This window comes from Phacochoerus africanus, chromosome 7 (assembly GCF_016906955.1).
Source record: "Phacochoerus africanus isolate WHEZ1 chromosome 7, ROS_Pafr_v1, whole genome shotgun sequence".
NCBI classification, from domain to species: domain Eukaryota; kingdom Metazoa; phylum Chordata; class Mammalia; order Artiodactyla; family Suidae; genus Phacochoerus; species Phacochoerus africanus.
Window position 1 is genome coordinate 67,645,989 of NC_062550.1, and position 20,833 is coordinate 67,666,821.

Here is a 20,833-nt window from a genome sequence, read left to right on the forward strand (position 1 = left end):
GACGGTCCACTGTCAATACCTGAAGAAGTGTCGCTTAGCTCGGGGTGGTGGGGGGAGAGGGTAATGGTGAGCATGGGGAGGGTGCAGGCAGGAGCTGAGATTAGAAGGGACTGATCTGGATAATCCGTCTTCTGGACAAGCCCCAACCAGCTGCCCCCAGGTCTGATCCTGGGGAAGTGGGGGGCGGTCCAGGGGATCCAGGCAGGAGGATGGACAGGACTGGCTCGGCTTCAGGTGGAGAAAGAATTGCAAGTGGAGGGGCAACCCCAGCCCCTGCTCCCATCTGGGGTTGGGCCTGCTCCTTGCCCCCATGACTCACAGGGTCCTGCTGGGGGTGTGAGGAGAAGAACCAGAGGGATCAGGCTGCCTTAAGTTCAGCCAAGCTCGGAGAGGGGAGACAGGGCTTAGAGGAAGAGGCCCAAGGAGCAGCTGTCAAGGGGCGGGCGGGGGCGGGGCGGGGGGGACATGGGGGTTAGGGTCCATTTGCATGAAGGGAGCAGGTGGCCGTGATTTCCATGACAAATCACAGGCTTGGATGGATACCTGTCCCCTCCCAGGCCAGCCACACCCCCAGCCGCCATACACTTGACTGGGCCCCCCGCTGAGGAATCTTCAGGATTTTTATTGACAGGCTGGGAGAGGGCAGTGGGGTTCTTCTCCACCCCCACATCCTTCTCACTTAAAGCAGCCGGGCCCTACCCCCAGCCACTCCCAGGGCAGTATGGAATCTTCTGTCTGTCCGAGGGCCAGCACTCCATCAGCTGGGTCCGGCCTGGCTCCCTGGGCCAGTCTGTGCAGTGTCCTCTGAGTCCAGGGCTGCACGGCCCTTGGGATCCCCGAGATGGTGGGGGTGCAGGGACAGGGAGCTCGCTGTTCTGCTCCTGTCACATGGGGACTTCTCCTGGGTCCTGGCACCAAGGCAGACCCTCCACAAGGCACATCCCCAAGGAGCTGGCTCGGGCCCTCACAGCTCCTCTCGGACCCGAGGCGGCTTCCCAGCCTTGTCCTGCGCCCGCTGAAGCCTGCGGCTGGGAGGTTCTGGGGCAGGGTCTCTGCTGGGCATTTCTTCCCCCTCCTCCTCTGGCACCTGCAGCAGCTCTTTGGCTTCTGTCCACTCCTGGCGGGTGGGAAAGACGCTCTGGCCCAAAGCCTGCATCTACCTTCCCCCAAGGACTGCCCCTGCCCCTGGTCATCTCAGCCTGCCCACCCCTCGCTCCCACTTCTCCTCACCTGCTCCCTGTGCTCCGGTGCCCACGTGTGCCACAGGGCCAGGGCACAGCGCCGTCCCCGCGTCACGGCCCAAACGCCATGGGGATTCTCCCCACCGGAGCTGAAGGCCACGAGGCGTCCGCAGCGAGGACGCACCTGAGCCTGAGGGTGAAGGCAGGTTCAGCTCCAGGGAAAGACCCTCACAGAAAACTTGGCCTTGACCCCTCCCAAGAGCAGGACAGGGGCAGGAGGCCCAGAGAGTTCAGTTCTCTTGCCCACCATTTCCCTCCTTAACTCAGGGACTATCTTGGGGCCAATGGGAAATGGGCCTCCACCTGCACAGCACACATGCCAGACTGAGGCTAGACCAGCTGGAGCCAGGGGAGAAGGGGCCTCCCTCGAGGACCTCGGGGTGGTCCCCCTACCCCTCCACGCCCTGACTTTCCCTGGCCAACACTTTGAACCAGGCACAAAGCCATCTGAGGGTATAAGTGCAGGACCAGGCTCTGGGTTCTAGGCATAAGGGTCTTGGGGACATTTTTGCACCCCGAGGAGGGCTTGGATTACAGGTAGCTGGTTGGTGGTGAGCAGAGAAGGAGGTAATTGGATAAAACAGAGCAATACATGTGAAAAATCACTGCTTCTCGCCCTCTCCCAATCCCAGTCCCAGCTTCTACCCAGAAGAGGGGCTTGGGGTCCTGTGCTTCACCCGCCCACCTTTAGGAGTGAGGCAAACCCTGAAAGCCTGGTCTGGAGGGACCACTTGAGGTCTCCTGGGAGGCTCCCAGCAGACAAATGTAGTGGGAGGTGCTGGGGAGGCCAGGAAAGGAGAGGGTTAAGGTGGCCCCAGCCATTTCCCTGCATTTGCCTCTGGGGACCTTCTGTTTTGAATCCTGAGCCTACAGCTGGGCTCCCTGTCACTTACCGTGACGGTGAGGGCATTGGGCTCTGTGAAGAACAGGTCCCCGCCCTGGAAGTCATCGTTGAGGTAGAGGAGTCCACTGGGGAGGGAGGAAGACAGGAGGCAGTGAGACCCTCTCCCAGGCCCGCCGGCCCGCGCCCTGGAGGGCTGCCCACCTGTAATCCCGATAGGTGTAGGCTGGGGGCTCCCGCCAGCACTCCCCAGTGTCAGGGTCCAGGACGCAGTTGTCCGCGTGCACCGGGTGGCTCAGGTCCATGCGCTGCGCCTGCTCTCCTGGGAAACCAAGGGGCCTGGTGGGTGCCCCTGTGCCCTGTGCCCATCTGCACCCACCCTTCAGGCAGGGCGTCTGTCTTCCTGGAGTGAAGACTGGACTCCACACACTTGGGGGAGTGCTAGGGCATGGGGTCCCTGGCGGTCACCTTCTATGGCGCTGCGGCACACCAGGTGGGTGAAGGAGAGATGCAGGGGCCGCTCCGGGGAGAAGTAGGCCTGTGTCAGGGTCCGCACGCGCTCGCTCACCTCCAGGAGCAGCTGAGCACCCTGACTGCCCACTGCTCCAGCTCGGGCCAGCTGCCGAAAGCAAGCAGAGGAAAGCGAAGGAAGAGTGGAAATGGGGAGGTGTTAGAAGGGTGGTCCCAGCCCATGCCCCATCTGATGCCCTCCACCTGCGGTTTGGGAGCTCAACAGCCAGCTGCCCATCAGCCCAAACTGCTCCTTCCACTGGCTCCGTGACAACCACCTGGGCCCCGGGGTCTGGAACCCTCATCCTCAGCCCTGGGCAGAGGACTCGCTGGGCTCGGTCGGTCTGGGAGAGCCCTCCGCGGGAGGCGCCCGGTCCTCTCGGCTCTGGGCTCGGACCAGGGCAGGGCGTCTCCCCTCACCTGCGCAGCCTTGAGCACCGTGAGCCCCTCGAAGCGTTCATGGGGGGTGTGTGGGGAGCGGCGGCCCCGATAGCCCGACCTGGCGCCAGCCTCGGCTGCATCCTAAACAGGGGGTAGTTGACTGTGGAGTCACTCGGCCGGGGGGTGGGGAGGGCAGAAGAGGCTAGAAGGGCCCTTGCCCTTTCCCAGAGAATGACTGTCCCCCCATCTGTGTTGCCTCTTCTGGTAAAGATCTGAGCACAGAACTCAGAAAGGGGGAGTTCCTGTCACGGCGCAGTTGTTAACGAATCCGACTAGGAACCATGAGGTTGCAGGTTCGATCCCTGGCTTTGCTCAGTGGGTTAAGGATCAGCATTGCCGTGAGCTGTGGTGTAGGTCACAGTTGTGGCTCAGATCCCACGTTGCTGTGGCTGTGGTGTAGGCCGGCAGCTGCAGCTCTGATTGGACCCCTAGCCTGGGAACCTCCATATGCTGCAGGAGCAGCCCTAGAAACGGCAAAAAAAAAAAAAAAAAGAACTCAGAAAGGGAAGGGCTCTGAGAGGTACTGACAGCTGGGAAAGGGGGCAGGAGGGGCTCCATCACTGTCCCCGAAGAGCCGAGAATAGAGGAGTTTCTCAGACATGGGACCCTGGCGAGAGGCTTGAGGGTGGGGCCAGGTCGTGGCTGACTCGGGATGGAGACACGGCCTCAGCCGTGGTATCTCCTCTGGCTTCTTTTCACCTGACACGCTCTTGGAGAGGTGAGAACCCTCCATGCGAGTCCCAAATACCCAACCGCCTACATCAGTCTCACCACCTGGGCGTCTCCTGGTATCTGCATGTCCCTCTCCTGACACGGATTCTGTCTGCTCTTTGTAACTCCAAGTCTTCCTGCCTAGTTACCCCGTAGACAAACCTCATCTCCGGGAGGCCACGAGCCACCCAAGCCACCCAACCCTCTATTCCTATATTCATTCACTCAGTAGGTACTGAGCCCCTACTATGTGCCAGGCATTATTCCAGGCACTAGGGACTTAACTGTGAACATGAAAAGTTCCCATTCTCTGGAGGGTTATATTTTGAGTAAGAAACCAGATCAAATCAGAGGGTGGTTAAGTGTTAACGCAGAAAATTAAAGTACTGTTACCACCTTGAGAGTGCCCTGGCAGGGGTCAGGGGACAGCTAATTGATATCAGGTGACATTTAAATTGAAACCAGGAGTTCCCTGGTGGCTCAGAGGGCTAAGGATCTGGCATTGTTGCTGTGGCTCTGCTTACGGCTGGGAACTTCTGCATGCCATGGGCATGATCAAAATAACATTAAAAAAAATAAACTGAAATCAAATGATATAAAGGAATATCTGAGAGAAAAAAATTTTCCAGACAGCAGAAATAGTTAGGTGCAAAGATCCCAGGCCCAGAATGAGTTTAGTGTAATCCAGGAACAGAAAGAAAGTATGATACTTGGAAGCTAGCTTTAGCTCCTTTCTTTCAATCATCTTCCACATAGATTTAGTCCTTAAATTCTCTCTCTCTCTCTCTTTGCTTTTTAGGGCCTCATCTGCAGCATGTGAAGTTGCCAGGCCAGGGGTCGGATCTGAGCTGCAGCTACCTACCTACACCACAGCTGCAGCAATGCCAGATCTGAGCTGCATCTGTGACCTACACTGCGGCTTGCGGCAACACCGGATCCTTAACCCACTGAGTGAGGCTGGGATCGAACCCGAATCCTCATGGATACTAGTTGGGTTCTTAACATGCTGAGCCACAATGGGAACTCCATTTAAATTCTCTTTGATTTTCTAATATTTCTCATCTGCCTCCCTCTTTGTTCCTTTTAAGTGAGGACCTAACCCAGGGCAGTGGCACTCTTGCATCACCCCCAAAAGCCACCTTTCCCACTGCATTCCCCACACTGCCACTAGAGGGAGTTCCTGCTTCTAGCCAAAGAAGACTTCACACCCCCGCACTTGGAGATCCCGTGAGACTAGAAAAGTCAAGCCCTCCTCAAAGCTTTCAGTCAACTGTCCACCATCTACAAATAAAGTCCAAAGTCCTTGGTAGGGTACAGAGGGTCTTCTCCATCTCTCCTATGCCTCCACCCCTATACTACCTCTGGAAAATACTCAGCTGTATGATCATAGTCACAGCTAATACCCAGCATTTGCTATATTCGTCAGAGAGCTTTACCAGGTACTAACTCATTTCATCCTCACAACAACCCTACAAAAAAAACTGCCACATGTGGCCCCATTTCACATAGGAAGAAATCAGGCTCAGAGATGTTAAAATACATCCCCCCCCAAAAAAAATTTTTTTTGAATTAAAAAAAATTAAAATAGGGAGCTCCCTGGTAGCCTAGTGGTTAGGACTTGATGCTTCCACCACTGCGGCCTAGGTTCAATCTCTTGTCTGGGAGCTGAGATCCCACATCAAGCTGCAGCAGCCCCAGCCAAGATGAAATAAAGAAAGAAAGAAAGAATAATAATAAATGTTGCCCAGGAGTTCCCATCATGGCTCAGCAAAAACGAATCTGACTAGGAAGTGTGAGGTTGTGGGTTTGATCCCTGGCCTCCCTCAGGGGGTTAAGGATCTGACGTTGCCATGAACTGTGGTGTAGGTTGCAGATGCAGCTTGGATCCTGTGTTGCTGTGGCTGTGGTGTAGGCCAGCAGCTATAGCTCTGATTGGACCCCTAGCCTGGGACCCTTCATATGCCATGGGTGTGGCCCTAAAAAGCAAAACAACAAACAAAAAATGTTGCCCAAAGTCACACAGTTAATGCCCATTTGGCTGGCCCATGCTTTTTTTTTTTTTTTTTTTGGTCTTTTTGACTTTTCTAGGGCTGCACCAGAGGCACATGGAGGTTCCCAGGCTAGGGGTCTAATCAGAGCTGTAGCCACCGGCCTACACCAGAGCCACAGCAACATCAGATCCGAGCTGTGTCTGTGACCTACACCACAGCTCACGGCAAGGCTGGACCCTTAACCTGCTAAGTGAAGTCAGGGATCAAACCTGCAACCTCACAGTTCCTAGTCGGATTCCTTAACCACTGAGCCATGATGGGAACTCCAAACTGGCCCATGCTTTTAACTCCTGTGCTGCAACTGCAGTTCCCAGAACCCCTCTGTTCTTCTCCCTTGCAGCTTGACTTTCCTTTCTCTCTGGTTAACTCGTCCTTAAGATTGGCCTCAAATGCCACCCCCTCCAGGAAGCCTTCCGTGACTCTGGATCGCAGTGCTTCTATCTGGATACTGCTTTTCTCAAACTCACCACTCGCTCTGATTATGAGTCTCCACGTCTGATTCCTTCTCTCTACACTCAGCTCCTGAAAGCATGGTCTGTGTTCCTCTACCCCTCCCTGGAACCTAGGAGTTTCCAGTACACAGCAGGTACACAAAGAGTGTGTGCTGAAGGAACACTAGCCCAGAAGGAGGACTGAAGCTTCATAAACTAGCTGATTCAACTTGGTGAATGTGAATCGTTCAAGCCAAACCAGGAGAGGATGCGATAATGGAGAAGCAGCCTGCGTGTCTGCTGAGCCAATAATTAAGCTCTCGGTCAACCAAGGAATCTTCACCTGCACATTCACTCCCTCCCCTTTATTTCTCTTTTTAGGGCCACACCTGCAGCATATGGAAGTTCCCAGGCTAAGGGTCGAATCAGAGTTGCAGCTGCCGGTCCATGCTGCAGCTCTCAGCAATGCTGGATCCTTAACCCACTGTGCGAGGCTGGGGATCAGGATCAAACCCGCATCCTCATGGATACTAGTTGGGTTCTTTTTTTTTTTTTTTTTGTCTTTTTGCCTTTTCTAGGGCTGCTTCCCGCGGCATATGGAGGTTCCCAGGCTAGGGGTCGAATCGGAGCTGTAGCCGCTGGCCTACACCACAGCCACAGCAATGCGGGATCTGAGCCGCATATGCAACCTACATCACAGCTCACGGCAACGCTGGATCAAAGGATCCACTGAGCAAGGCCAGTGGACCCACTGAGCAAGGCCAGGGATCGAACCCGCAACCTCATGGTTCCTAGTCGGATTCGTTAACCACTGCGCCACGACGGGAACTCCATAATTGGGTTCTTCACCTGCTGAGTCACAACAGGAGCTCCCACACTCACCCCTTTTGATGGCTTTGTGGTTTTTGTTTTGTTCTTCCTATCAATTTTGAGCAAAATTCTTTTGTAAAATGTCTACCCATGTCAGCTAAGTTGAAAGGGAAAGGAATTTGTCCAGAGCGAAGAGGCAAACATAGTTCCCCCTGGAGAGGCAGCGAGGGCGGGACAGGGGGCAGGCCAAGAGCAAAGGAACAGGCAGCTGGGCCTGAGGGTCCCCAGCCTGTGGCAGTGCCACCTACACACAGGTCTTCTTACCTTGGCCAGCTGCAGCAGCACCCCACACTCAGCTGGGGTGAGCAGCCCATCCAGCACCGCTCGCTCTGATCCATTCAGCTGCCTGGCGTCCTGGGTCAGGGTCACTCCCTCCAGAAGAAGGACATCTGCAATGGTGGGACAGGGCCCAGGGTTGAGGGTCTCCTGAGGGCAGGCTCAGCAGTAGCTGGCAGTCCCCAGCCCCTCCAGGCTCCTGCCTCCTGCTTTCGAGGGAACTCACCCTTCCAGTGAGTCAAGGGCTTTGGCTGAGGCGGTTCATGGTCCCAAGGCCTCTTCTCCTGATCCTCTCTCAGGGGTGAGAGACATGCTCAGTGGACACTAGGCCCCTCCAGACCCATCTTCCCCCAGACCCCGCCTTCCAGGACCCCTCCCCTCCCTCTGCAGCTCAGGCCACGCCCCTCCCAGCACAGGGTACCTCCTACCTGAGCTTTTGTCTAAGGGCTTCAGGGATGAAAGCTGCTGGGGTCCAGGGATCCTGGGGGGGAAAAGTGCCATCACCCATCAAGTCCACCCTGGAATCCCTAACATCAGATGCTGAACATGGAGGTGCTCCTGCTTCCACAGGGGAAGGTGGAGGTGGGGAAAGCCCGGGACTCATTGTCGGGAGCCCTGGGCACCGGGCAAACTCTGTCGTAATAGTAATAACACAACTTGTAATGCTATTTGCCAGGTGCTATTCAAGAGCTTTATAAATGGAAATGAGATGTATCATTTAAAGTTCCTAACAGTCTTATCAGACAGGGAGGTGTTTTTTTTTTTTTTTTTTTTTCTGGCTGCACCTGCAGCATATAGAAGTTCCTTTGCTGGGGATCGAACCCAAGCACTGCAGTGACAATGCTGATTCCTTAGCCAATAGGCCACTGGGGAGCTCTGGGACAGGTAGGATTGATGTGCCCGTTTGCAAATTGAGGACTCTGAGACACAAAGAAGTAAAGTAACATGGCCAAGATCACACAGCTGGTAAGGGACAGAGGTGGGATTTAACCAGACTTGGGATTTAATACAAGGAGATTGGCCCATTATGGGACATTGCAACGTCTGAAAATATTTGGGTTTTTTTTTTCTTCCTTTTTTTAGGGCTGCACCCACGGCCTATGGAGGTTCCCAGGCTAGGGGTTAAATCGGAGCTGCAGCAGCCACCCTACACCACAGCCATGGCAACCAACGCCAGATCTAAGCCACATCTGTGATCTACACCACAGCTCATGGCAACGCCAGATCCTTAACCCACTGAGCGAGGCCAGGGATGGAACCCACCTCCTCACGGATACTAGCCGGGTTCAGCATTGCTGTGCCACAAGGGGAAATGCCTGAAAATATTTTTGATTGTCACAACTTGGGGAGTGCTAGCGACACCTACTGGGTAGAGGCCAGGGAAGCTGGCCTGCATGGTCCTACATGCGGGCGATAGCCCCCTTCTCTCTAGCAAGGGAGTATCCTGTCCAAAAGGGCAATAGTGTCAAGAAGGTGCGCCTGCCATATGGTCTCACACTATTGAGAATAACCTCTGCCCTTTGGTTTCCTCTTATAACTACAACAAAAAGAAACAGCAGCAACAGAACTTTCTGAACTTTGTACCAAACGACATGGCTCTGGATTTTCCTTGTGCTGCAGCAGTTTAAGGATCTGGTGTTGTCACTGCAGTGGCGTGGGTCACCGCTGTGGTGTGTGTTCAATCCCTGGTCTGGGAGTTTCCACATGCCTCGGGCGTGGCCCCCCCAAAAAAGTGACATGGAAGTTCCTGTCGTGACGCAGCGGAAACAAATCCCACTAGGAACCATGAGGTCGCAGGTTCGATCCCTGGCCTCGCTCAGTGGGTTCAGGATCTGGCGTTACCGTGAGCTGTGGTGTAGGTCGCAGACACAGCTCAGATCTGATGTGGCTGTGGCTGTGGTGTAGGCCTGCAGCTGTAGCTCCAACTGGACCCTAGCCTGGGAACCTCCATATGCCGTGAGTGGAGCCCTAAAAAGAATAAAAAAAAAAAAAGAGTGACATGGCTTCAACAGGGCTAAGAGATAAACATGATTGTTCCCATTTCACAGTGAAGGAAATTGAGGCTGAGGGAGTGAGGGTCCGGAGCTTGTCTGTGGCAGAGGAGAGACCACCACTTAGACCTGCATGACCCCAAAGCCACCCTTAACTCAGGCACCTGCCTCCGTCCCTGTAACCTGGGGACACGGAGTCCTCAGGAAGCCTTGCAGGGTTGTGAGAAAAGGGAGCACTGTTGGGAATGGACATTACACATCCACTCTTGGGGGAGCACTGAGGGTGGGTGGGGAGAAGTGGGATCACTCACAGGATCCTTGAAGCTGGCGCCCAGGTGCTCCATGGCATAGTAGAGCTGTTTCTTCTCCCCCAGGGATCGAAGGACAAAGCGCTGGATGTCCTTGGAAAGGGATAGCAATGGGGGGGAGGGATGACAAGGAAGTTAAGGCTGGAGGAGAGAGAGCAGGGCAGCTCCAGGCTCTAGGGGAGCCCGCAGGCTTCCTAACCTTGGCTGTGCCCCTGGGTTCAACCTTCCTCCCTCAGAAGCTTTAGGGTGTTGGGGCTCCTACTGGTGGGGGGCGGGGATGTGTGTGCAAAAGAGTGTGTGTGCACTCGTGCGTAGGTGGGAGCAGGCAAGGGTGAGGTTAAGGAAAAAGGCGCTTGGACTCAGAAGTAGAGTCTGTGGCATTCCTGTCGTGGCTCAGCGATTAACGAATCTGACTAGTAATCATGAGGTTTCGGGTTCGATCCCTGGCCTCCCTCCTCAGTGGGTTAAGGATCTGGCATTGCAGTGAGCTATGGTGTAGGTCACAGATGCAGCTCAGAGCCCGTGTTGCTGTGGCTGTGGTGTAGGCTGGCAACTCTAGTTCTGATTAGACCCCCTAGCCTGAGAAGCTCCACATGCTGTGGGTGAGGCCCTAAAAAGCAAAATAAATAAATAAATAAATAAATAAATAAATAAATAAATTAGAGTCTGAAGTGGGAGCAGAGAGTGGAGACAAGCCAGATGCTGGACTCGAGGTGGTCTTTGGCCAGCATGGGGGGCAGGGTCCAAGCGACTTCTCCATCTGATGATTTAGGGCTACCTCACAAGGAAGTGGGGAGGGGGTACCTCTCTCGGCCCGAGGCCAGGTCTCGTCTCTCCCAGCTGGGCCTGGTACTGGTCCAGGGCCTTCTTGGCAGCCTCATCCTCTGGGTAGAAGAGCAGGACGCTCCAGACATTTTCCACTGCCTGGGACAGATTCCCCACTGGAGAGAGAGAAATAGGGTGGGGGGTGGGCAGAGACCGAGCCCCGCAGTGATGTCTGGGCGGGGGCCAGGAGCCAGGCGGACAGGAGCAGAGCCCGAGAAGGTGCTGTCCCAGTGCCAAGTGACTCCAAAGCCCCCATCCCACCCGGCAGACAGGCTCATCCACTGCTTCTTTCCAAAGCCTGCTCTATCTAACCTACCTGAGCTGCACGGGCAGAGATGAGAGGAGAGAATAAAGGAAGGTGAGAAGCAGAAGAAGCCCTGTGACCCATCGCTTGCGCTTTTCCCACCGGTGCCAAAGGACAGCCAACTAGAGTCCTCCTGAGGTGACTGTCCCCATGGAGCCCTGACCAGCTACAGATGCAGAGACTGATGGAGGGATGGAGAGACAAGGCTGAGGCTCCCCTCAGAGGCAAACGCTCATGCTCCCCGTTTCCAACCCCAGTTACCCCCAGGGCTCACGCTTCCCCCACTGACCCTGAGCATGGGCCTCATGCAGCCGCCTTAGCTGACTGGGAAGGAAGTCGGGGACAGGAAAGCTGCGACCAGGACGTGTGGCTGTGTCCCCCACACAGCGCTGCCGGCACTGCAGGACCCGAATCCAATGCCCTGTGGGGGTACACACACACACACACACACACACACACACACACACACACAGGTCGCTCAGCTGGTGATGCGCCTCCCCCAGCACCATGAACCCCCGCACTCCAGCTCCTTACCAGCAATGGCCTCATAGAGACCCCCCTGGCTCCCGGTGCCCTCTTCCTCCTCCTCCCTCTGCTGCTCCTCAGGCCCCTCACAGCCAGCCCGGCAGCTCTCCATCTGGGCCAGGCTCTCCTGCAGGGCCTCCTCTAGCCGGGGCAGTGCCAGCCCGGCCTCCTGGCGCCCCAGTAGCTCCAGGCCAGTGTCATAGGCTGCCTGTTGGGGAGGGGAGTGGTCGGTCACCTGTGATGCTGGGGGAGGGGGTGCCAAACTAGACTGGGAGGTGGAAAGGAGGGGAGGGGTGTTGGTCTCATTTGGGGTCTGGACTCCAGATTTCAGTTCGCCTTGGGGAATACAGGGGCGGGACTCAGAACCTGAATGCTAGAACAGGGGACTTTATGATGCTCGGGGAGAAAAGTCCCAGAGAGAGACTCCTCCACAGGGTCAGTGAGGACAGGTGCCCAGATTTATTGATTTATTTAAACATTTTTTAGGATTAGGGCCACACCTGCAGCATATGGAAGTTCCTGGGCTAATGGTCGAATTGGAGTTGCAGCTGCTGGCCTACACCACAGCCACAGCAAGGTCAGATCTGAGCTGCATCCTCAACCTATGTCACAGCTTGTGGCAATGCCGGATCCTTAACTCACTGAGCAAGGCTGGGGAAGGACCTGCATCCTCAAGGACACTGTGGTGAGTTCTCAACCTTTCGAGCCACGATGGGAACTCTGACTATACCCAGATTTCTTGATGCCCAGTGCACAGGGCTACAGTCCAGTGAGGCCTGTGTACCCAGCCAAGGGCTGGGAGCGGGACACGGGTCATGCTGAGGGTCTTACCCAATATGAGGGTGTCTCTAGGTCTCGGAAGCTCTGGGGCCGAACCCCAGGCATCCGTCGGTACTTAGCCATGTCCTCCCGCATCTGCAGGTGTGTGGGGTTTGCTACAAAGAAGGTGTGCGCTGCGGCCACGGCCAGGTCCAGCTTCTTCAGCTGAGAATCGAGAAGGATGAGGGAGTCAGCCCTGAGGTGGGGGGGTCAAATTCTGCCCCCTTCCCAGCCTGCCCACCCCAAATGCCCCTGGCACTGCCCAAGAGCCTTCAGAACAGCCCACCTCCCAATCTCCAGACCCCCAGTGTGTTGGGACAATCAGGAGTCTGGTAGCTAAGAAGAAGGGGTCTGAAAAATGGAATGGGTGGGATATGGGCAGAGGGATCTGGGTTTGAAGTCTGGGAGATAAGGTGGAAGTAATGGCTGAGTGACATGGGGACATGGGGCTGACCTGAGCGACCAGCAAAAGCCGCAGGTCTCTAGGACCCTGGGCTGAGGTGTGGGTGACCAGCGCCCCCCTTCCCCGGCCACGTAGGCATTAGTAGGCAATAGCTACCGTACCAGTAGCTGCGCAGTGTCCACTGCCCCCGCCCCCAGGACAATGGGCCCCTCAGCCCTGCCTCCCTCTTCTTACTTTGCCGAAGCTCTCTCCTGCCCAGAAGTGGAGGCTCACACTCACCCCCCACCCCCGCCCTCATGCTCTCCAGTCCCTAGCCCCTCCGCCTCGTTCCCAGGAAGGGGCGGCTGTCACCCCACGAAGGTCCCAGTAAGACTTCCTAGAATGCCAGGCCCCTCCGTCTTCTATCTACTTCCACCCCGAGGCAGGACGCCCATTCCAACTTTGCTCCCACTCTCCCGAGGCTGTCCCTCTGCCACCTCGATGGGTGCTTGTCGCGGTTTGAGATGAACGACTCCAAGGGAGAGGTCCCATCATCACGGCCCCACCCGAGTCCGGGCGCTGGCACGCCGCCCCTCCCGGGAGCGGGAGGAGGACAGCAGCTGGGCGGGGGATCCCTGGGGCCGCGCACCTGGTAGTAGGCCCTCTGCAAGTAGTTGTAGGGTTCCCGGCGGCGGAAGGCGTCCCGGAGCGTGCTCCCCACGCGGAGCCGCGCCGCGCCCCCCGGGCCCAGCCTCCGCGCGGCGCACTGGGTCAGGCACTCGGCGCGCCGGAGCGCGGCACGGAGTAGCAGCGGCTCCCAGGCGCCCCGCGCCGCTCCGGGCCCCGGGGCAGCGGCGAGCAGGGCGGGGAGCGCGGCCCCCGGCTCGGCGGCGCAGCGCTCCTGGCAGTCCCGCCGCGCGCGGCCCAGCGCCACCCGGCTCCGCAGCGCCTCCCGCAGCAGAGCCACAGCCGGCGCCCAGGCCCCGGCCGCGTAAGCGCGCAGCCCGTCGGCGTAGAGCAAGTCGGGGGCCTGAGGGGGCGCCCCCGGGGATAGCGGGGCCAAGCCGGGGGGTTCGGGGGACCCCGGGGGAGGCAGCAGCAGCAGGAGCAGCAACAACCAGAGGAGCCGGAGCATCGTGCCAGAGCCGCCGGCCAGCTGCCCGAGGGAACTGCGGGAGCCGAGAGGGAGAGGGAGGAAAGGGGGAAGGGAGAGGGAGGGGAAAGGAAGGAGAGATGGAGAGGAGGGAGGAGAGGAAGAGGGGAGGAAAGAGCGGCACCGACAGGCGCTGATGGAGCCGAGACAACCCTGGGAGAGGCCGGTCTGGGAGACAGGAGTCAGAGGACGCCTGGCAGAACGTGGTGAACGCGGGCTTTAGGATAAGCGAGGTGGCAGGGACGAGAAACAGAACGCGGAGCGAGCAGAGCCGCTCTGGCACTGGAGCAGGCCTAAGACACCCTGAGGAGCCTCTTAGGACCCCGGACTCCAACTCCAGAGGCCCTTGGGGCGGGAGTACCTACTGCAGCAATGTTCCCCTCCAGCCTAGAGTCCAGGAAAGGGAGCGTGCCTGCCTCCTGCACACCCAGCCACCCACGCAGGCTTTTGGAAAAAGAGCTTTAGAATGCAGCAGGGGGGAGGATAAACTCCAGGCCTGTGACACCAAGTCTGCCCAAACCCTTTCCTGCCCAGAAAGTGGGCACACGCAGATTTGGGAAAAGGAGGCAAGGTGAAGCATGGGAGGTAGAGATGTCCTGTAAAACCACCCCTACAGATCTCAACAAATATCCTTCACACCCCAAACCAGCAAGCTCAAGAGTCTCCCCATACCCCCCACCCCAGCAGGAGATGCCCTCCTAAGCCTGTCTCTGTGTTGTCCGCATGTCTCTCTTCCTCTGTGTATATTTCTGCGCCTCTGTCCACTGCCTCTGCTCTGTTTTGTCCTCTCTGAGCCATTCCACTCCCCAAGCCTCTGACCATCCCCTTTGCCACCACAGCACACTGGTCACAGAGGTTTTCATGGTAACACTTCAGACTTTAATACATTTTGCTAGGGATGACGGAAGGTGAGCTGGGCATCCGGTGACGGGATGACAGCAGGAGTTCCAGGGCCCCCGATCCAGCCCATCTCCTCAGAGTCTGGAGGCAGCCACCTTAGGCTCAGGTATAGAACGAGGTGTTACCCACCCAGCCCCACCTCCTCTCAGTCCAGCAGGCCCACTTGGGCTCACAGGGTCAGCTGGGGGAAGATGGGGTTACCTGGGCCCCAGGATCCTCCCCAAGCTCGTGCGCCCCCCTCACCTCCTGTCAGGGAGCAGCGTCGCCCTGCACTTAGGCCCAAAGGAAGTCCAATGGCTCTGCTCTCAGGGGACCCAAGGGAGAGTCGGCGGGGTGAGATGCCCAGGGGCCTGGGCCGGCGAGGAGAGGGCCCCGGCGAGGCAGTCGGAGAAGGCAGAGGCGTCTCATCAATGAAGGTGGTGATCTCCTCTCGGAAGAAGCCTGGACCCCGTGGAGGTCCCCCACCTGACCCCAGAACCCCACCCTCCAGGAATTGGCGGAGGCTGGCCAGCCCCCCACCTTCAGCCTCCTCCTCATCCTCCTCATCCTCCAGCCTTTGTCTCTGTCCCAGGTACTCAGGAGGGCCCCCTAGGGCCCGGCTCTGTGCTGGGAGGACCCGGATGTCATCAGAGGATGACCACTTGTGCAGGAAGGAGCCTGGTGCCCGAGGAGTAGCGAAGATGTTGGTCTCATCATGGGACAGACGGCGGGCCAGAGGGACCTGGGGAGAGGAGGAAGTAGACCCAGAGGTGCTGCAGGGACAAAGGGGGCAGAGGCAGAAACTGAAATGGGGACTCTCTGCAAGTGGCTCCACCCCTACGCTTTCGCAAAAAAACGCCTCTGATGGGCGAGCCGGCTTCTGGCAGGTCTGTGCCCTGTAGGCCAGGACTAGGGAGGGATGAGAGACTGCAGAAAAGGAGGAAGGGGATACCCACAGTCGGAGGTGTATGGCCTCGTCCCATACCTGTAAGTAATGGACCCTCTCAAGAGGGGGAAAAAGCATGTGCCTTCCAGGCAGCAGCTTCACTTGGGCGGGGTCCCTGCCCCCTGGTCCTGTGGCCCCGTTGGCATCAAAGCGAACTTTGCACACTCGGCCATCTGCATAGTCATCACAGCCCCCATCTAGGAGATAAAAGGGGCAGAGTGGTTACAAGCAGGGAATACCCACCTCCCAACCCCCTTTTAAAGCTTCCACTCCCTTATAAGTTCCCTGGAGAATCCTCCTGTTCCCATTAGTCTGTAAATTCTAAGAGGAAAGCAAGAGTCGCTAAGGGTCTGTTGCTTCATTGCGGAGCCCCTAATGATTCATACATATCCACACACTTAATTGAAACAGTTGCCACACCCCCCCCACCAAGAGCTGTCACCCATATGGTGGGGGTGGGGGGGTGGCGGGGTGGGAGGGGTGTGGATGTCCAGGGGAGGGAGCCCTCCGTGCAGAAGGATGCAGGGCGTGTGCATCAGGGAGAGGATTGGGGAGAGGAAAGCAGGGAGTCGGCCCAGGGGTAGCACAGGCTCTGTCCAGCAGGGGGCACTCCAGGGCAGCCCGTCCCCACACGAAGGGCTGGTAGAAAAGGGCAGGAAAGAGAGCCGATGCCCAGGAAAGCCAAAGCCCAGGCCCTCCTCTGACCGTCGTCGCCATCCTCCTCGGACATGATAGCCACGCACTGCTCCCACACTGTGCGCACGTCGGCGCGGTAGCGCTCGCAGGACCAGATAAAGGACGGCAGCAGCAGCGTCTGTGCCATGGAACACCACAGCACAGCAAGCACCATCCATGGGGGCGCCGAGTCCGACTTCAGGGAGAAGAAGCTCACCACCTGGCAGGACGATGGCGGAATGGCACTGGTCAGGGCCCAGAGCCGCGGGGGCCCATCGGACCCCAGATAGGACATCCTAGTGCAGCTGAGGGGGCAAGAAGTCAGGAGGGAATCACATAGGATCACCGACAGAGGCAAAGGTCGAGATGAAGATGAACTGAGGGGGAGGGACTGACTCAGAGGAAGATCCGAAGAGAGTACTGGAAAGAAAGCCCTGTGGTCCAGAGGGAGAAAAGCAGAGGTGGTAGAGCCAACTTGAAGACAGGCTGAAATTCAGGAAAAGGGACGAGATGGGCATGCAAAAGGCTGGGGTGGTGGGGCGAGCTCTCTGGGGTTGCCACCCAGGAGTGCTCAAGACCCCGTGGTATCCAGAGGGAATTCGGGAGTGGAGCTTGGCAGCTGGATGACAGGGGGGGGGGTGCTCAATAGTGGAGGAGGAAGCTGGACAGGGAGTGGGATGGAAGGGCGGATGATGGGGGGTGAGGACTGGTCACTGGAGAGCAGGCTGCACTGCTGGGGGTAATGGGAACTAGAAGGTGGGTGATGGAGGCAGGGGCTTACAAATGCAGTGGGCTGGGTAGAGGAGAGGCAGCTGGATGGTGGAGCTGCGTGTGAGGCTGATGGAGCTGGAGGCTGGGCGATCATGCTGGGGCCTGGATATTGGAGAGAGCAGGAGGGGGGGAGGACCCCAGTCTCACCAAGATGGGCACCCCTGTGAGTGAGTCATAGAGAAAGACGATGGCGCTGACCAGGTTGGTGACCTGCAGGGATGTCTTGGCTGACTCGGAGCCATCCAGCGAGGACCGCCGCTTCCCTCGGGCATCTTCCACCACGATGGCCGGCACCTCAAAGGCTGGCCGGGTACCCAAACCCCCTGACCCACCCCCCTTGGCCCCACCCCCCACCCCTGCTCTCCGGGCCTGCCGAGCCCTCCGGGGCCGGGCCCACAGCGTCTGGTAGAAGGTGATAGCCACACAGACCAGCCCCATGACAATGCCCCCAAGGAGCAGGAGGCTGAAGCAGACGCCAAAGCCGAGGCCAATCTTGGAGACTATGAACTGGCAGCCGCGGGCGTAGTAGCGCTCCCCGTTGTTGTGCCAGCCAATGGAGGGCAGTGTGGAGAGGATGAAGCTGACCATCCAGATGCCCATGACGGCGTGCAGCGCCTGCTTCTTGGCGTTGCTGAGGCGGTAGTTGACGGGCCAGCGCACCATCCACATGCGGTGGTAGGAGAGGGAGGCAACGGTGAAGCAGGTGGCCAGGGCCAGGGTGTAGTAGGTGGACACGAAGACCTTGCAGATACTCTCGTTCCAGTCATAGTCTGAGGAGGCCTGGCGCCGGAGCTGCACCACGGCGAAGGTGGTGAGGGGCACGGCCGCCATGAGGATGTGCGTGCCCGCCAGGAAGCAGAGCAGCAGCTCCAGCGGCTTGTGCTTCTGCTGCTTGGCCGAGATGCTGAGGATGATCCAGGCATTGGCCAGCAGTGCCAGGAGCCCACAGGCCAGCCAGGACAACGCGTTTGAGCGGAGGGAGGCCTCCTCTGCCCCCACCCCGCCCCGCGCCATCCTTCCTCGGTCCCCCACCCCCACCCCCCTTGGACTCCTGGGGGTGGGGGCTGGGTCTCACCCAGGAGCCCCACTCACACACGCCCCCATGATGCCCACAGTCCTTGCTCTGGAGTGGGGCAGGCTGCCGTGAGGCTCACCCTGAGGGTCAGCATTGCATGACTGACCCAGCGAAGGTCAGGTATGGGGTGCAGGGGAGGAGACTGAGGGTCAGCAGAGGTGGGCCCCAGCCTCCATGTCGGGTGGGGCCCTTCCAGAAGTATCCCTGTAGTTGATGGGGGAGGTGAGCTGACTGCTTTCCCAACTAGGAGTCAGGCTGCAGAGCCCTGGTCCCCATGCCAGGACTTCCAGCTCTCTTCTTCCTCTGGTTCTTGACCACTCAGGGGTCTTCTGGATGCCCCAAGGGGTTGTGGGGGTGGGGCTCAGCCACCAGGACACACTGCAAGGGAGAGATGAGCTGTGGGAGGGCCAGGGCGAAGGTGGGAGGGCTCTCGGCTGGTCTCCAGCTGGCTCCGAGGGCCCCCCTTCTCAATAGAAATGACCGGTTACTAGGGGTCACGGGGTCATTCAGAACATTCTCCTGCCTTAAACCAGATGGCCACTCCAACACGCCACACAGATAAGAGCCCGACTTTCCAAACCTCCGGGAAAGAAGGTATCCTGTCTCCCATGCTTCGTCAGCCATTTTTTTCTCGCTCTTACATTCCCAGGGAGTCCCCTTCTGTCCCCTGCTCCGTACCACTCGACCACTCTCTTCATATCCCTGAATCTTCCCTCAGAGCTACCAAGGGCAGAGGCACGACTTGCTGCGTCTTGAGGGTTCACAGGAGACTGGGCTATGGTGTTACAGCCCCTCCCCAACCTTCCAGGATCTTGGGTCCGGGGGTCCGGTGCTCAGCCCTATCTCCGCAAGCCTGCACTGCACAATTGATCACCGCCCTCCCACTCACCGGGGCTCAGGGAAGATGGGAGAAAGGAGGCTGGGACCGAGGGTGAGGGGGGGCGGGCGGCTAGGGAACCCAAAGCAGGGAAACCGCTGACATCAGAAGCATCCAGAAATGGAAAGAGGGGGAACTAGGGGGAAGGAGGAGAGTTTGAGCAGAAGAGAAAGAAAGAGGGGGCAAAGTGATAGTATCCAAAAATAGAAGGAGACCCTGCGACCCCTGGAGAGGAGGCTTTGGGGGGAGGAGGGGGTGGATGGATGGAGGGAGCAGGGAATAGGGAGGCTGAGAAGAAAAGCCCAGTGTTCAAGAAGGTTCAGACTCCCCCTGGGAGACCCCCCCCCCACTCTTTTCTCTCCTGCCCCGAGCCTCAGAGCCTCCGTTTCCCTCCGATGCTAAGGAGGATGGTCTGAATTTGGTGACTCTGAGCTTCCCTGAGCCCTGGGGAGGGGGCTCAGAGGAAATGGGGTGAAACCCTGAGCAGAGTGGAGGCAGGAAGGATGGGCATAATGGCTTTGGGGTAAAAGGAATAAAAATGGGGCACAGCAGTGGGTGGGTCTATTTCCTGTGGCAGAACCTTAGACCCTTGCCCCCCCAAGCGGTCCTAGTCCATCCCCCACCTTTGTCTTCCCTCTCGGAGCCCAGTGCACCCTAGTTGCCATGGCAATGTCCAGCCGGAGGGTGATGGAAGCAATTGGTCAGGAGCCCCCCCCGCCACCGCCCTGGACCCCTCCCCACCCACCCCCACCCTGGCCCAGCGGGTGGGCTCAGGAAGAAGAGCTGGGGACTCAGAGACGGAGGAGGCAGGAGGACGTGAAGGACAGAGTGAGGCGGTGAAGGACGGAGAAAGATGTGAGCAAGGTGGGAGGGGGGTGCGGGGGATTCCGGGGCGGACGGGGGTCCCTCGCCCTTCGGGGTGAAGGGGTAAGGTCAGGCGGCTCCTCCCTCCTGCCTGCCACCCACCGAGGTCTCCAGAGCAGAAACAGCAGGTGGCTGGGGAGGAGGGGCCGGCCCGCGGGGAGGGGAGGCGGCCCGGAGAGAGGGGAGGAAACCGCGGGGGCCAGGGCCGGGGTCGCCTTACCTCGGGCTGCGCCCAGCACTGCCATGGAGACCGCACTCCCGACGCGGCTCGCCCGGGCTCCTGCCGCCTGCCGGCTCCAGCTCGCCGCCCTCCTCCCTCCTCCCTCCTCCCTCGGGCCTCCCTCCTCCCGCTCGTCCCAGCCTCTCAGGCTCAGCCCCTGAGGTCTCTCCCAGCCCCTCTCTCCCCGAGTCCCGCCGCTCGCAGCCCCGGGTCGGGACAGAGGCAAGCCTTGCGGGGCGGGGGCCGGGCGCGGAGCCGGGGACTGGACGACGGGGACTTGGGGGGGAGGGGCGAGGAAGGGGGCGGGAGGGAGGGGGCGAGGAGGACCGCTGGGAACCGGCTTCATTGGTGAACTGGCTCGTGTCCTGCCCCCACCCCATCCCGTTTTCAACACGAACACAAGCTCGAAGAGGCAGCTGGTGTTGTTGGGGAGGAGGACGTGTGTGTCACCGAGTGTCACTCTGTGTATCTGTCAGGGCTGTGCCCGGGGTGGAGCTCCCAGGGGCGTGTGCTGGAGGCTGCGGAGTGAGGGGCTGGAGTGAGGGGCCACGGTGATGATGCTTTGCGATGGGAGGACAGGGGACTAGAAGAATGTACCCCCAATACACACGGCTTCCTCCTGGAACACACAGCCATCCTTGTGTTGGGGATACACACAATTCTCTGGCACGCATCACAGTTTCTCATGTGTGGAGCACACACAGCCCCTGCAGTCTCTCCCTCAGTATATCACTCACGTGCGCACACTCAGGGCCCTTTGGAGTGGGTAGGTGGTAATCTGCCTCCAAAGGATTCTTCCCTCCCCAGGGAACCTTCACCTCCTCCCTGGGACAAGCCTGGCAGCCTC

At 58.6% G+C, this 20,833-nt stretch overlaps 2 protein-coding genes across 4 annotated transcripts; both read right to left on the reverse strand.

Annotated features, from left to right (window-relative positions):
- Nucleotides 1–602: 602 nt before the first annotated feature.
- Nucleotides 603–14,126, reverse strand: P3H3 (prolyl 3-hydroxylase 3). Its single transcript, XM_047787669.1, has 15 exons — nucleotides 13,176–14,126; nucleotides 12,157–12,309; nucleotides 11,335–11,533; nucleotides 11,090–11,221; nucleotides 10,476–10,612; nucleotides 9,675–9,764; nucleotides 7,801–7,853; nucleotides 7,599–7,666; nucleotides 7,361–7,485; nucleotides 3,013–3,114; nucleotides 2,551–2,701; nucleotides 2,287–2,404; nucleotides 2,135–2,210; nucleotides 1,231–1,371; nucleotides 603–1,117 (listed from the first exon to the last, which is right to left on the reverse strand). The coding sequence occupies exons 1-15, from the start codon at nucleotides 13,659–13,661 to the stop codon at nucleotides 965–967; spliced, it is 2,184 nt and encodes a 727-aa protein (XP_047643625.1). The 5' UTR covers nucleotides 13,662–14,126; the 3' UTR covers nucleotides 603–964.
- Nucleotides 14,127–14,535: 409 nt separating this feature from the next.
- GPR162 (G protein-coupled receptor 162) lies at nucleotides 14,536–20,249 on the reverse strand. Of its 3 annotated transcripts, XM_047787672.1 has the most exons (6): nucleotides 19,987–20,246; nucleotides 18,105–18,403; nucleotides 16,961–17,052; nucleotides 16,210–16,399; nucleotides 15,544–15,701; nucleotides 14,536–15,300 (listed from the first exon to the last, which is right to left on the reverse strand). In XM_047787672.1, the coding sequence occupies exons 3-6, from the start codon at nucleotides 17,042–17,044 to the stop codon at nucleotides 14,749–14,751; spliced, it is 984 nt and encodes a 327-aa protein (XP_047643628.1). In that variant the 5' UTR covers nucleotides 17,045–17,052; nucleotides 18,105–18,403; nucleotides 19,987–20,246; the 3' UTR covers nucleotides 14,536–14,748. The 3 variants fall into 3 exon arrangements, with proteins under 3 accessions (XP_047643628.1, XP_047643626.1, XP_047643629.1); XM_047787670.1 differs by lacking the exon at nucleotides 16,961–17,052 and having other exon boundaries at nucleotides 17,098–18,403; nucleotides 19,987–20,249; XM_047787673.1 differs by lacking the exons at nucleotides 18,105–18,403; nucleotides 19,987–20,246 and having other exon boundaries at nucleotides 16,961–17,169.
- Nucleotides 20,250–20,833: the final 584 nt, after the last annotated feature.